The following is a 13,228-nucleotide window of genomic DNA, read 5'->3' on the forward strand; positions in this document are numbered from 1 at the left end:
CTGTGTCTCTGTGCAGTGATACCCTGGTCCCAGAGAGGTCATCCCAGAAATGGGATGGCCCCTAGCCCAATTTCTTGGAGCAAATTCTTGGGGCTGGGGGAGAGGGAAGGAGAGGGAGGAGCCAGAACCTGTTCTTTGGAGGAGGAAGTAGGGCGGGTTCAGCAGAGGACTTTGTCCAATCATGAGGAGGAGGAGGAGCCATCAGAGCCTGGTGGTTGCTAGGTGACTGAGGAGCAGTGTCTCCACCCCTAGTGGAGCAGAGGAGGGTGGGTGCATGACGTCAGGTGGAGCTGCTGCTGCGGCCACTGAGGCTGCCATCAGCCTAAGCTGGCGAACTAGGCCGGGTACCTCTCCGGTGCCTGCCGGAGCCTGGCTGTCCCCACTGCGCACCTGTGGGGGCTTCTGCATCTGAGCTGCAGCCATTTGCCAGCTGGGAAGCTGCCGGTCTGGGAAGCTGAGGCTGCATTGTTGGGATTTGATGCACTAATCTCCTGTCTCCGCCGCCTTTCCCTCTGTTCGGTCTCTTTCCCCCCACCCTCCCTCCCTCCCTCCATCTGTCCTTCCTCTGTGTTTGTCCATCTTCCTCTGTCCTTCCTTCTCTCCTCTCCTGGCTTTCTTTGGTTTTCTGCAATGATGAGACAGGCACCGACAGCCCGAAAGGTACTCTTGCTTGCTCTGGTCCTGCTGCTGGGTTGCCAGCGTGATGGTGGCGGCAGGCTGCTGGGGTGGGGGTGGGGGCTGATTGACTTCCTCTGTCTACCTGGTTGGGGGAAGAGGATGGTGATGAAAGTGGGGGGCAGGGAGAGGTGTGTGTCACTGCCATGGCCCACACCCTGGGCATTTGCTCCCTGGACTGCCTGCTTTTGGCTTTGAATCTGTGTTCTGGGCCTTGTACCCAGTGGCCTCACAGGCTTGGGCTTCAGGCAGCTTTTGCTGCAAACTGGCTCTGGATGCATTTCCTATGAGAGAATCTTGGGAAGCAGGTCCAGATGTCTTTGTGCCTCTAGCAGGCCTACCTCACCCAGCCTTTGCTAGAATGACTCTTGGTTGTAATACCAGCATCCCTGCCCCACTGGGGTTTGTGTCAGGGGTCTTTCCCTAGAATAGTTTTTGATACACAGCGATGGAGGCTTAGCCCAGGGTAGTAGAGGTGGGCGTTGGTCTCGTTGGGAGACCTAGAAGCAGGGCCCAGGCCAAATCTTGCCTTTGCCAGAACTATGAGACACTGGGTATCAGGAACATTATTTGGGAGTTGGAGTTAATCATCTGTATCACTTTGCAGTAACCTGAGGGGTTTCTGGATTTGGTTTAGGGCAGTAGTTTCCCTATGCTGCTGCCCACCCTCCCCCTCTTTTCTTGCAGCTGGGTGGGGTTACTTTGCTGAGCTCTGGGCTTCTGCCTCATGCAGTATTCATGGTCCTGACACCTGAGCCCTCTGCCCTGGGGAAGGGAATTGCTACCGGAACTGGTCCTGGGGAAGGGGGTGGGGGTGGGGTATACAGTAGCGCTGTTCTGCCTTGGGGGCCTGATCTCCCTCTGCTGGGTTCATATCGCTCACTTCGGGCTCATATCATCATTCTTGTCACATGGTATTTCTAGGGAGTCCTCTGTGGAGTCTAGCACTTGAAGGAAGGGGCTGACCTGGGAAAGTCCTTGGGAGTGGTGGGTGGGCGGGGCTCTGGGCTAGAGTGGGAGAGGTTGTTGCAGGACTGGTCTTCTCTACCAGCTGCTGTGTTTGGTCTCCTGTGGTTCAGCCTAGGAGACAGGGACTTCCAGGATTTCCAGGGTGTCTGAAGGGGTGAGGTCTGCAAGGGTAGGACAAAAGTGGGAGAAGGAACTAACGGGAAATAGGAGTTCTGAGTTCCTCGAGTAGGAACGAGGTGATTCACTGGATGAAGGGGATGGGATGGGGATGGGGGAGGAGTGGTGGGACCGCTAACCGTAGCCTCATTTCTGTTGCTTCTGCTCTCATTGCTGTCCCTTTTGCTGTCTTTCTGCCATTATCCTTCCTTTCCTGACTACCTCTCCTCTGGCTCCTGTTGCCTGTCCAGACTACAACTCGGCGGCCCAAGGTGAGGAAAAACAGGCCTCTGTACAAGCTACTGCTGAGTGTACACACACTCATTTTAGGCATGTGCATGTATGTGGGCATGTGTATGAGCAAGTATAAGTTGGTCACAGTGTATCCTGGGTTCTCTTAAGGGGAGTGAGGGGACTGAGGGTAATGACAGGCCCCTCCGGGGAAAGTGACTTCCGGCTCTTAGGAGGGTGTCTGAGCCAGTAGCTTGAGTGCAGGAGAGAAACAAGAGTGGTTGTGGTTAATCAAGGTAGGCTTTCTTGAAGAAGGGCATTTAGACCAGCTTTTGGGGGTGTGTGGGGGGGGGAGGGGCGGGGATTGGAAGAAAGGTGAAAAAGAACTTGGCAGTGTAAATGTCAGGAGTTACGGAGGTGGGTGTATCTGTGAAAGGCTTTGGGCATGTGGTCTCTGAGTGTCAGCCCATCGGGAGAGCTTCAGGGCTCAGCACTGCAGGGAGGAGCACTGGGCAGGCCTGTCTGCTCCAGGGCCTCAGCTCCACAGGGGCCTGGGTAGTGTCATCTGATGAGAGCCCCTCTGTCTTGGAGGGAGGGAGGTGACAGATGGGTTGGCTGTACTGACCTTGTTTCAGAGGGGAACCAAGGATTACAACTTTCACCCTGGCTCTTTTACCTGCAGGCTACCCTGAAGTAGATCAAGGGAAGGAGAATCAGCTTGATTTAAAGAGCTGGGGGGCCTAGTACCCCCACTTTTAGCCCAGCCTTCTCTGGGAACATGAAAGTTAGAGATCAATCTGTTCTTTTTCTCTGGGAATGACACTGAGGCACTTTTTCCCTCTGGGGGAGGAGGGCACAGGCCCAGAGCAACAATGGGATTGGGAGTATTAAGAAATTGCTAGAATGATCACAAGTGGGTCACAAAAGGAATGGTCTGGGGAGTAAGGGATTCTGCTCTAAGGGGTTAGTGCCAGAGCTTGGAGGAATGTGGGGTCAGTGCCAAGGGAGGAGCATTGTAATCTTATGTCTTTTTCCATCCCTTCCTCTCCTGCCATCCTCTCACCCCCACCCTGCCCTGGTCCTTTGTCACTATCTCTGACTGTGTCATTTTCGTTCTGCCCATCACTGTTTCTCTGTTCTCATTGTGCTTTGATACTCTCTGCCTTTTTCCTTTTCTGTCACTTCCCTCACCATATTCTCATATTCTGTCTTACTCTCTTTCACCACCCCTCCCTGTCCCCTACACTTTTTCTGGTCTGCCCCTACCCTGTCTGAATAGCCCACCCGCCCAGCCAGCACTGGGGTAGCTGGGGCCAGTAGTTCCCTGGGCCCCTCTGGCTCAGCATCAGCAGGTGAGCTGAGCAGCAGTGAGCCCAGCACCCCAGCTCAGACTCCGCTGGCGGCACCCATCATCCCCACGCCAGCCCTCACCTCTCCTGGAGCAGCCCCACCGCTTCCTTCCCCGTCTAAGGTAAGGTCTGGGGTTGGAGTGAAGAAGAACCAAGACACGAAGGGGCCTATGACCCCTGGCAGGGTCTTCGAAGTTTCCCAGGGTTGGGGGAGACCCAGAACTTGGATTAGAAGAGTGGGGGACACAGCATATAGGTATCCCATCACTGACTAAGCTACCTTATACTCTCCGCCCTTCCACACTTTCCCCTTATGTATCAGGCTCTTCTCAGATGTTTGTATGCCACTTGCTTTGGCTCTGGGCCTGGAATGATGTCTGCACACATTCCTGTCCTTTCCACTCCAGCTCAGTCTTGATGGGGAAAACGGGGGAGGCTGTGCATAGACTGAAGGGTCTCTCCTTTGCAGGAGGAGGAGGGGCTGAGGGCCCAAGTGCGGGACCTGGAGGAGAAACTGGAGACCCTGCGACTGAAACGTGCAGAAGACAAGGCAAAGCTAAAAGAGCTGGAGAAACACAAGATTCAGCTGGAGCAGGTGCAGGAATGGAAAAGCAAAATGCAGGAGCAGCAGGCAGACCTGCAGCGACGCCTCAAAGAGGCTCGGAAGGTGGGACTTGGGATGAAGAGGGTGTCTGGGGAGGCACAGGGCCCAAGGAAGTGTACTGGAAGCTGAAACTGGAGCCTGGAATGTCCTGTGAGAAAGGGTGCATGAGGCAGCTCTGTGCTTGTACCCCAACCAACCTCCACTCCTCTTCAGGAAGCCAAGGAGGCACTAGAGGCAAAGGAACGCTACATGGAGGAGATGGCTGACACTGCTGATGCCATCGAGATGGCCACTCTGGATAAGGAGATGGCTGAAGAGCGGGCTGAGTCTCTACAGCAAGAGGTGGAGGCGCTGAAGGAGCGTGTGGACGAGCTCACCACTGACTTGGAGATCCTCAAGGCTGAGATTGAAGAGAAGGGTAAGGGACCAGGAGCTGCTGGAGGCCAAACGGTGGGGTTGGAACTTTGTCTGAAAGTATTAATGGTTTTCCCCAGGCTCAGATGGCGCTGCGTCCAGTTACCAGCTCAAGCAGCTTGAGGAGCAGAACGCCCGCCTAAAGGATGCCCTAGTGAGGTAGGGTCCTCTCGCTGCGCGGCTCACTCTCCTGCCTCCAAATGTGTTAGAGCACCCACCACCTGGTGACTCTGACACACGCGCTCTCTTCTCTCTCCCCATTTTCCCACAGAATGCGGGATCTTTCTTCCTCTGAGAAGCAGGAGCATGTGAAACTCCAGAAGCTCATGGAAAAGAAGAACCAAGAGCTGGAAGTTGTGAGGCAACAGCGGGAGCGTCTGCAGGAGGAGCTGAGCCAGGCAGAGAGCACCATTGATGAGCTCAAGGAGCAGGTCTGGGGAGCCCAGCGCCTTGCCCAGAGCACCTCCACTGACTCGCTTTTTGGTGCCTTCTGTTTCTAGGCACCTTTCAGCCCTTCTCCTTGTTCCCTCTCTGTAACACAGGTGGATGCTGCTCTGGGTGCTGAGGAGATGGTGGAGATGCTGACAGACCGGAACCTGAATCTGGAAGAGAAAGTGCGGGAATTGAGAGAAACCGTGGGGGACTTGGTAAGAGAAGAGCAGACTCTGACTTATGACCCTGATGGAGGGTTTTGGAAGTGACTTGCTGAGAGAAGGGCTGACATGTGATCCCTGACCTTTGAGTAGGAGGCGTGGTGAGTGAACCCACCCTGGCCTGCTACCCTGACTCTGACTTTCCTTTGCCTCAACTCCCCTGTGGCCTCCCAGGAAGCAATGAATGAAATGAACGATGAGCTGCAGGAGAATGCACGTGAGACAGAACTGGAGCTTCGGGAGCAGCTGGATATGGCGGGTGCACGGGTGCGAGAGGCCCAGAAGCGTGTGGAGGCGGCCCAGGAGACAGTTGCGGACTATCAGCAGACCATCAAGAAGTATCGCCAGCTGACCGCCCACCTGCAGGTGCCTGCTTACCCGCTACTCTCTGCCCACCATCTCCCCAGGGCTCCCTGAGGACCCAGCTGTGCCTCATTGTCCGTCCCTGTTCCCAGGATGTGAACCGGGAACTGACAAACCAGCAGGAAGCATCTGTGGAGAGGCAGCAGCAGCCACCACCAGAGACTTTTGACTTCAAAATCAAGTTTGCTGAGACTAAGGCCCATGCCAAGGTCAGGAAAGTGGGTGGGTCGCAGAGGACTGAGTGTTGGGTACCCCAGCCTGGGTGTGGCGGTGGGCTGATCTGGTGTGGGGTTCTGGGCTTCACCTTCCTGGATGGGGGGGTGCTTTGTGTGGTGGTTTGGAAGACTCCTGGCCTGGGCCTGTCCTAGAAGCGGGGGACGTGGTGGAGCACGGCATGGTGGTTATGAGGCTCTCTGCAGCCTGGCTGAGAGCCCACCTCCCTGTCTACCTCACAGGCAATTGAGATGGAATTGAGGCAGATGGAGGTGGCACAGGCCAACCGGCACATGTCCCTGCTGACAGCCTTCATGCCTGACAGCTTCCTTCGGCCAGGTGGGGACCACGACTGCGTCCTGGTGCTGCTGCTCATGCCTCGTCTCATTTGCAAGGTATGGTCTATCAGTCACGTGCCCAGCAGGAATCTGTTGAACTTGCTGTGAACCAGGCATTGAGGATGCCACGTGAAGGTAACAGTCATTGTCCCTGCTCACAGAGTTTATGACGTAGTGGAGGAACACAGTCAACAAAGTCACAGATGGGTGTATATTACAGACGGCATGTTGTGAAGGGGAGGTAGCGTTTTTGAGAGAGCACGGTCGGAGAGCTGATTTAGATAGAGGGATGTCACTGAAGGCATGACATTTGAGGCGAGACTTAGAAGATGACTAGGAGTTAGTGGGGAGGTAATTGTCAGGATAGCATTCTAGGTAGAAAGGTAGCAGGAGCAGCAGCTTTAAGGTGGGAAAGAGCTTGGTCCCACTGGTCCTGCCACCCTTTCATCCCCACATCCCAAATCTTCATAACCACCAGTAATCACATCATTACCCTTTCCCCATGTGATAGTCCCTGCCCATCTAAGAGCTGTTTCTGCTTTCTCCCCCATGTATCCATGCCCCCTACATAGTTGCTCAGCTCTCTATATTCCTGAGTCTGTGTTCTCCATCCTCTGCTCTGAGCCCCAGGTCTCTGGTGCTTCTTCCCACAGGCAGAGCTAATCCGGAAGCAGGCCCAGGAGAAGTTTGAACTAAGTGAGAACTGTTCAGAGCGGCCAGGACTTCGAGGAGCTGTGGGGGAGCAGCTCAGCTTTGCTGCTGGGCTGGTGTATTCGCTGAGTTTGCTGCAGGCCACACTCCACCGTTATGAGCAGTAAGTAACCCCTGACCTCTACTCCAGGGCCCCGGGTCCGAGATTGGCTGGAACTGAGATTGCCTGGTAGACCCTGGCCTCACAGGGCCCTTCTCTGGTCTCTAGTGCCCTCTCTCAGTGCAGTGTGGACGTGTATAAGAAGGTGGGCAGCCTCTACCCTGAGATGAGTGCCCACGAACGCTCCTTGGATTTTCTCATTGAGCTGCTGCACAAGGATCAGCTGGACGAGACTGTCAACGTAGAGCCTCTCACCAAAGCCATCAAGTACTACCAGGTCTGGGGCGAGAATTCAGCCTTGGCACAGGAGGGAGGGAGGGTTTCTCTTGCTGGAGGCTGTTGCAGTGTAGCCAAGGTTGTATGTCCCAGGCTGATGGCTTGAGGCTCGTAGATGGACTCACCTTAGGATGCAGCTCCTTGAGGGTTTTGGATGCTCTCATACCTCTGGAGCCCCGTGATGACAGGGTCAAATTGCAGTTTGGGAAGAATTCTCCATTCTTCCAAGGCCTAAAGACTGTCTGTTTCTTTGCCATCCCTCCTCAGCATCTGTACAGCATCCACCTCTCTGAACAACCGGAGGACAGTACCATACAGCTGGCTGACCACATTAAGGTGAGGTGTCTGGGCCAGTGGTTGAGCCCCTTATAGAGATCAGAAATGGAAGACATCAGATCACACCCTCAAGGGGTGTCACATAAGACTGGAACAGGGTCACTAAGGCCAGATCAGGGAAGCCAGAGGACCCACTTATGGATGGGGGCCAGCTGAGGGCGGAGACTTCTTAGAGATGGTGATGGGGCAGAAGGACTCCTGTTGGGGGCTGACAATGACCTGCTTCTGTCCTCACAGTTCACCCAGAGTGCCCTGGACTGCATGAGTGTGGAAGTGGGACGGCTGCGGGCCTTCTTGCAGGTGAGAGCACAACTAGATCTATTTGAGCTCCTCTTCCTTTTTAGTCCCCACCTCCCTGCCCCAGCCCTAATGCTGACTTGGCTCTCCATCTGTTTCCTATTCCCTGAGTAGGGTGGGCAGGAGGCTTCAGATATTGCCCTCCTGCTCCGGGACCTGGAAACTTCATGCAGTGATATCCGCCAGTTCTGCAAGAAGATCCGGAGGCGAATGCCAGGGACAGATGCTCCTGGGATCCCAGCTGCACTGGCCTTTGGACCACAGGTTTGGGCTGTGAAGGGGGACAGGAAGGAAGCCAAGTAGAACCAGGAGGGGCCCGGCATGTCAAGATCTGGATATGGTCAGGGGACAAGAATGGTTTTGAGGGAGCTGGGAGCTGTGGTGCTGGGCCCAGAGTGGGCTCCTGACTCTGGCCTGTTGCACAGGTATCCGACACACTCCTAGACTGCAGGAAACACCTGACGTGGGTGGTGGCTGTGCTGCAGGAGGTGGCCGCTGCTGCTGCCCAGCTCATTGCCCCACTGGCAGAGAATGAAGGCCTGCCTGTGGCTGCCCTGGAGGAGCTGGCTTTCAAAGCAGGCGAGCAGGTGAGCTGGGATGGCTGGGCAGAAGGTGGTGATGGGGGAGTCAGGTGGCCAGTGTGGGGTTTTCACTACTGCCCTTGGCACCTGCAGATCTACGGGACCCCCTCCAGCAGCCCCTATGAGTGTCTGCGCCAGTCATGCAACATCTTGATCAGTACCATGAACAAGTTGGCCACAGCCATGCAGGAGGGAGAGTATGATGCAGAACGGCCCCCTAGCAAGGTGAGTGGGGTAGCTCCTTGGAGGGGCTCCAGGGGCCTGGAGGAGCAGGACTTGGAGAGCTGCTGCTAATTGTGGAAGGGAGGGCTGGGCGGCAGCAGGAAGGAATCTGGGGAGCACCATCCTGCTTAGACGGCAAGGAGAAGATTTTCCCTTTGGATCTCTGAAAGGAGTGCCTTGACCTCCTCTCCCTATCCCTGCCCTCTGCCTCCTGTCCCTACCCTTAGCCTCCCCCAGTTGAGCTGCGGGCTGCAGCCCTTCGTGCAGAGATCACAGATGCTGAAGGCCTGGGCTTGAAGCTTGAAGATCGAGAGACAGTTATCAAGGAGTTGAAGAAGTCACTCAAGATCAAGGTGAGGATAGGGAAGGCTCTGGATCTGGGGGGCCAGGAAATAGCATGGGGCACAGGGAAGCAGTGAGCGTTGGTGATCATAACTGAGGGGGGCTGGGGGTTGAGTGGGGAGAAGTGGCACCTGTGATCAGTGGGAGTTCTCGTGGGCCCTCAGGAAGCTTTCTATTTCATGGTCTATCCCAGGTCTCTGGGGGGCCATGGGAGGGTGTAAGGGAACTAGACGCTCTCTGCCCTCGTCCAGGGGGAAGAGCTCAGTGAGGCCAATGTGCGGCTGAGCCTCCTGGAGAAGAAGCTGGACAGTGCAGCCAAGGATGCAGATGAGCGCATCGAGAAAGTCCAGACTCGGCTGGAGGAGACCCAGGCGCTGCTGCGGAAGAAAGAGAAGTCAGGCACCTTCCCAGGCCCCTGCTCACTCCACCCCTCCCTCCTGCCAGCAGCTCCCTGCCGCCTAGCCCAGGGCCTCTTGCAGTGAGACTCCCCAGGGGGACAGATCCCATCTTCCTTCCCAACTGACATCCCCATCGTGTCATCCCAATCTGAGCCTCTTCTGCCCCTGGCTCCTCACCAGTAGGGCTACTCCAAGGACTCAGTTAGGACTGAGAAGGGGGGGTGGGGCCATGGGGGAAGGGACACTGTCCAAGCCCAGATTCTCTTTCACAGAGAGTTTGAGGAGACGATGGATGCACTTCAGGCTGACATTGACCAGCTGGAAGCAGAGAAAGCAGAGTTAAAGCAGCGATTGAACAGCCAGTCCAAGCGCACGATCGAGGGGCTCCGGGGTCCCCCTCCCTCGGGTATTGCTACCCTGGTGTCTGGCATTGCTGGTGGTGAGTGCGGTGGAACAGGCAGCACTAGCCCAGAGGAAATTGAACGGCCCCGCTCCTGCCCTTGGCTTCAGTTTGACTTCTGCCGCCCTCTTTTCCCCCTGGATATTCAACCAGGAACATGCTTGCCCAGTTTCACTCTGTGGCAACTTTTTTTTTTTTTTTAATGAATTTATTTATTTATTTTTGGCTGCATTGGGTCTTCCTTGCTGCGCGCAGGCTTCTCATTGCAGTGGCTTTTCTTGTGGAGCATGGGCTCTAGGCGCGCGGGCTTCGGTAGTTGTGGCTCGCGGGCTCTAGAGCACAGGCTCAGTAGTTGTGGCGCGTGGGCTTTGTTGTTCCGTGGCATGTGGGATCTTCCTGGACCGGGGATCAAACCCATGTCCCCTGCATTGGCAGGTGGATTCTTAACCACTGCGCCACCAGGGAAGCCCTCTGGCAACTTTCACCAAGTTTTTACTTCTCCTTGAAGATATGTGCAGAGTTCTGACCAAGGTGGGGCAGTGGGGCAGTGGGGCCTTACCAGGTTGTTGGTGAAGCTCAGAATTACAGTGATAGTTGGACTCTAGTAGATGTCCCTTCTGGGTCTACAGTCTGGCTTTTCTGTCCCAGCCCTGTATTCCAGAGGGTCATCAGCCTGCAGCAGTGGATGGTGCTTGCTCTTGATTCCTCCTCTGCTTGGGCACTGCATTTTTTCTTCCCCACTGAGTTCACGTGGCTTCACCCTATAGAGTGGTTGTCTCTTCCATTACTGAATTCTCCCAGTTTCACTTGGGGCTTGTGTTCTGACCTTTGCCTGGTCTCTTAGTGTGGTCAGGGCTCCTTATCTGGAGTTTTACTGGCTTCCAGGCCTAATCTCCTTAGTTTCCTGACCAAGGAGGCGGCCACCACCATGTTAGTTCTCATCTACCATGTAGTTTGGTTTTTGTTCTCTCTTCAGTTTCTTACTTACTCTTCTCACCTCCAGAAGACAAACTCCTTGTAATGGAATTAAACCCTCAGGATCTCTAGATCTCCCCTGCTGTGCTTGCCTTGTCAGCTGGCCTCACCTAGGGTCTTGTCCTCATCAAAGCCGCCATCACTGGTGCCGCTTGACCCTGAAAGTGACCAAGCGTCTTCTTGACTTTAGACTCCTGTGGTGCAGACGGCTCCATGTTCCTTGGGAGGGGAGTCTCCAGAATTACCGCACTGCGTTGTTTTAGCATAGGCTCTTTAAACAAATATTGGTTCTCAGTTTATAAAACTTCACACCAAAAAGAGGGTGACTTTTGTCTCAGAGCACTGGGGAACCTGAGGAACATGGGAATGTGTCTACATCCTCAACTTAAGTTTTGCTGCTGGGGAGCACTAAGGGTGCAGACATATCAGGGTTTCAGGAGTGTTCCGTCTGCCCTTCTGGGAGCTGGAGTCTGAGGCAGGGAGGCAAGAATGGCCTCAAGTGCTTCCTCCAGCGCACACTCCCGCTGCCACTCTTCCTCACGTGTTGCACCCTGTATCGTGGCCTGGCTCCCCTTTTCTGTCTTTCACACATATTTCCTCTTTCCCCAAAAGTAGAGGCAGGGTCTTGTTAGAGAAGGTGATCAGGAAAAAAATCTTCCTGCATGCCCAGGATTCCTCTGGTATGTCCCCCTCACTCCCAAATCATCTAATTGCTCTCTCCTCTTTTCCTGCTCCCCCATGGGCTATCCTGAGCACAGAAGAACAGCAGCGAGGTAGAGACCCATCCTGGTGGGGAGTTAACAGGGCTGGTGGGAATTGGGGCTGGGGGAGCAGGGTGAGACTGCCCCCGTGGGAGCAATCACGACTGGAGGTAGGAGGGGGTAAGGAAAGGGGATGACTAGGGATGGAGCCCATCTTCAGCCTTCTGCACCTGGGGCTCATGACATTTGTTATGGTACCCATAGGAGGTGCCTCTGGGCAGGCTCTGGGATCTGTGCCAGGCCCAGGGCTGGTGAAGGACTCACCACTGCTGCTTCAGCAGATCTCTGCCATGAGGCTGCACATCTCCCAGCTCCAGCATGAGAACAGCATCCTCAAGGTGAGGAGGTCACGGGGGGGATGGGTAGAGGTGGAGTGTAACTGCCTCATTGACGATAGATGGCAGGGCCTTCTATCACTTACTACCACTACCCTTCTTCCCCCTTCCCCCACAGGGAGCCCAGATGAAGGCATCCTTAGCAGCCCTGCCCCCTCTGCACGTGGCAAAGCTCTCTCTCCTACCCCGTGAAGGCCCTGGCAGTGATCTAGCTGCTGGAGTGCTGTATCGTAAGACTAACCAGCTGCTGGAGACATTGAATCAGTTGAGCACACACACCCATGTCGTGGACATCACCCGCACCAGCCCTGGTATGGACCAGCCAACTCCTGAGATGAAAAACACACCCCTTCCCCTTGCCCCAGGCAATTCCCACGCCAGAGAGGCTCTTCCTAGCACTGCCCTTTGGCCTAAGTGTTTAATTTGCTTGATTCACCTACTCTCTTACATGTCTACTCCATGAGCGGGTCCAGTATCTGCACTAATGACCCTTAATCCAGTACAGCTGCCTGCCTGGGCCTTGGTGGGCCTCACTAGCCTTCTCTCCCCACAGCTGCCAAGAGCCCATCGGCCCAGCTCCTGGAGCAAGTGGCTCAGCTCAAGTCCCTAAGCGACACCATCGAGAAGCTCAAGGTTAGTTTAGACCCTGCCCTTTTTCACCCGACAGTGTCCGCTTCAGAGCATTCCATGGTGGAGCCCCTAGCATGTTCATTTCCACAAGGACTCCCAGGGTTCCTGGGGGCCCAGCCCTGTGCTAGATGACACACTGGGGAGGAGATGGAAGGGGAGGCAGGATTCCTGCCTTGGGAACCTGCCCTCACTCCCAAACAGATTCTCATCAACAGAAAACAGATTCTTATCAACAAAATGGGTTGAGCTAGGATCATCTTTAGAGCGTGTGGTTTCAGGCACAACTTCTGTCAGAGCTGATATCACTGCAGAGTAGAATGGTTGGAAATGGCTTCCCAGAAGCTATAGAATCTGAGTTGAGCCTTAAAAGGGTAAGTATCTAAAGTAAGGATGTTGGGTAGGGATGGGATTGGAGTTGAGAGCAAAAGTATTGTGATAAAGAGGATTGATCCCTGCTTCTTTGGTATTAGTGTTCCTTCCTGTGAAACCAGGCAGGTACTGGGCTAGCCTGTGGGGGTACCCTAAATGAATCCTTTTCCCCTCTGCCAGGATGAGGTCCTTAAGGAGACTGTATCTCAGCGCCCTGGAGCCACGGTCCCCACTGACTTTGCCACCTTTCCTTCATCAGCCTTCCTCAGGGTAAGAGGGAGCATGGGGAGGAGGATGGGCAGTATGGAGGGCTCAGGTGGGTCCTTCCCCTCTCCTCCAGAATTCAAAGAGGCTTCTAGGGTCTCAGGTCCAACAACTGAACATCCTGAGAAATCTGGCCAAGTCTTACTTGCAAGTATCTTAAGAGTGCTTGCATTGCTTCCTGAAATTCCAATATTTTAGCAGTTAAACATCTTCTATGACTTTTGACATCAGGAGGGGCTCAAAACTCCCTTGTCAGGCTGTGCACC

At 54.8% G+C, this 13,228-nt stretch overlaps 1 protein-coding gene across 10 annotated transcripts in view; it reads left to right on the plus strand.

Moving 5' to 3' along the window:
• The window catches only part of DCTN1 (dynactin subunit 1), a 30,250-nt gene that overhangs the window by 16,392 nt on the left and 630 nt on the right, over positions 1 to 13,228 (plus strand). For 3 of the 10 annotated variants that reach the window (XM_007189024.2, XM_007189018.3, XM_007189020.3), the window contains 26 exons: positions 643 to 660; positions 2,052 to 2,072; positions 3,311 to 3,502; positions 3,850 to 4,047; positions 4,198 to 4,402; positions 4,479 to 4,557; positions 4,670 to 4,829; positions 4,941 to 5,045; positions 5,226 to 5,417; positions 5,507 to 5,623; positions 5,870 to 6,022; positions 6,619 to 6,779; positions 6,885 to 7,053; positions 7,320 to 7,388; positions 7,626 to 7,688; positions 7,800 to 7,949; positions 8,111 to 8,272; positions 8,360 to 8,491; positions 8,716 to 8,841; positions 9,082 to 9,224; positions 9,501 to 9,667; positions 11,362 to 11,376; positions 11,569 to 11,702; positions 11,818 to 12,010; positions 12,253 to 12,332; positions 12,879 to 12,968. In XM_007189024.2, coding sequence (XP_007189086.1) covers positions 643 to 660; positions 2,052 to 2,072; positions 3,311 to 3,502; positions 3,850 to 4,047; positions 4,198 to 4,402; positions 4,479 to 4,557; positions 4,670 to 4,829; positions 4,941 to 5,045; positions 5,226 to 5,417; positions 5,507 to 5,623; positions 5,870 to 6,022; positions 6,619 to 6,779; positions 6,885 to 7,053; positions 7,320 to 7,388; positions 7,626 to 7,688; positions 7,800 to 7,949; positions 8,111 to 8,272; positions 8,360 to 8,491; positions 8,716 to 8,841; positions 9,082 to 9,224; positions 9,501 to 9,667; positions 11,362 to 11,376; positions 11,569 to 11,702; positions 11,818 to 12,010; positions 12,253 to 12,332; positions 12,879 to 12,968 — 3,294 coding nt within the window. Of the gene's footprint in view, positions 1 to 630; positions 661 to 2,051; positions 2,073 to 3,310; positions 3,503 to 3,849; positions 4,048 to 4,197; positions 4,403 to 4,478; positions 4,558 to 4,669; positions 4,830 to 4,940; positions 5,046 to 5,225; positions 5,418 to 5,506; positions 5,624 to 5,869; positions 6,023 to 6,618; positions 6,780 to 6,884; positions 7,054 to 7,319; positions 7,389 to 7,625; positions 7,689 to 7,799; positions 7,950 to 8,110; positions 8,273 to 8,359; positions 8,492 to 8,715; positions 8,842 to 9,081; positions 9,225 to 9,500; positions 9,668 to 11,361; positions 11,377 to 11,568; positions 11,703 to 11,817; positions 12,011 to 12,252; positions 12,333 to 12,878; positions 12,969 to 13,228 lie in introns of those variants that run through there. The other 7 variants (XM_007189021.3, XM_007189023.3, XM_007189019.3 and 4 more) reach the window with 7 other exon arrangements.

This window comes from Balaenoptera acutorostrata, chromosome 12 (genome assembly GCF_949987535.1).
Source record: "Balaenoptera acutorostrata chromosome 12, mBalAcu1.1, whole genome shotgun sequence".
Taxonomy (NCBI): domain Eukaryota; kingdom Metazoa; phylum Chordata; class Mammalia; order Artiodactyla; family Balaenopteridae; genus Balaenoptera; species Balaenoptera acutorostrata.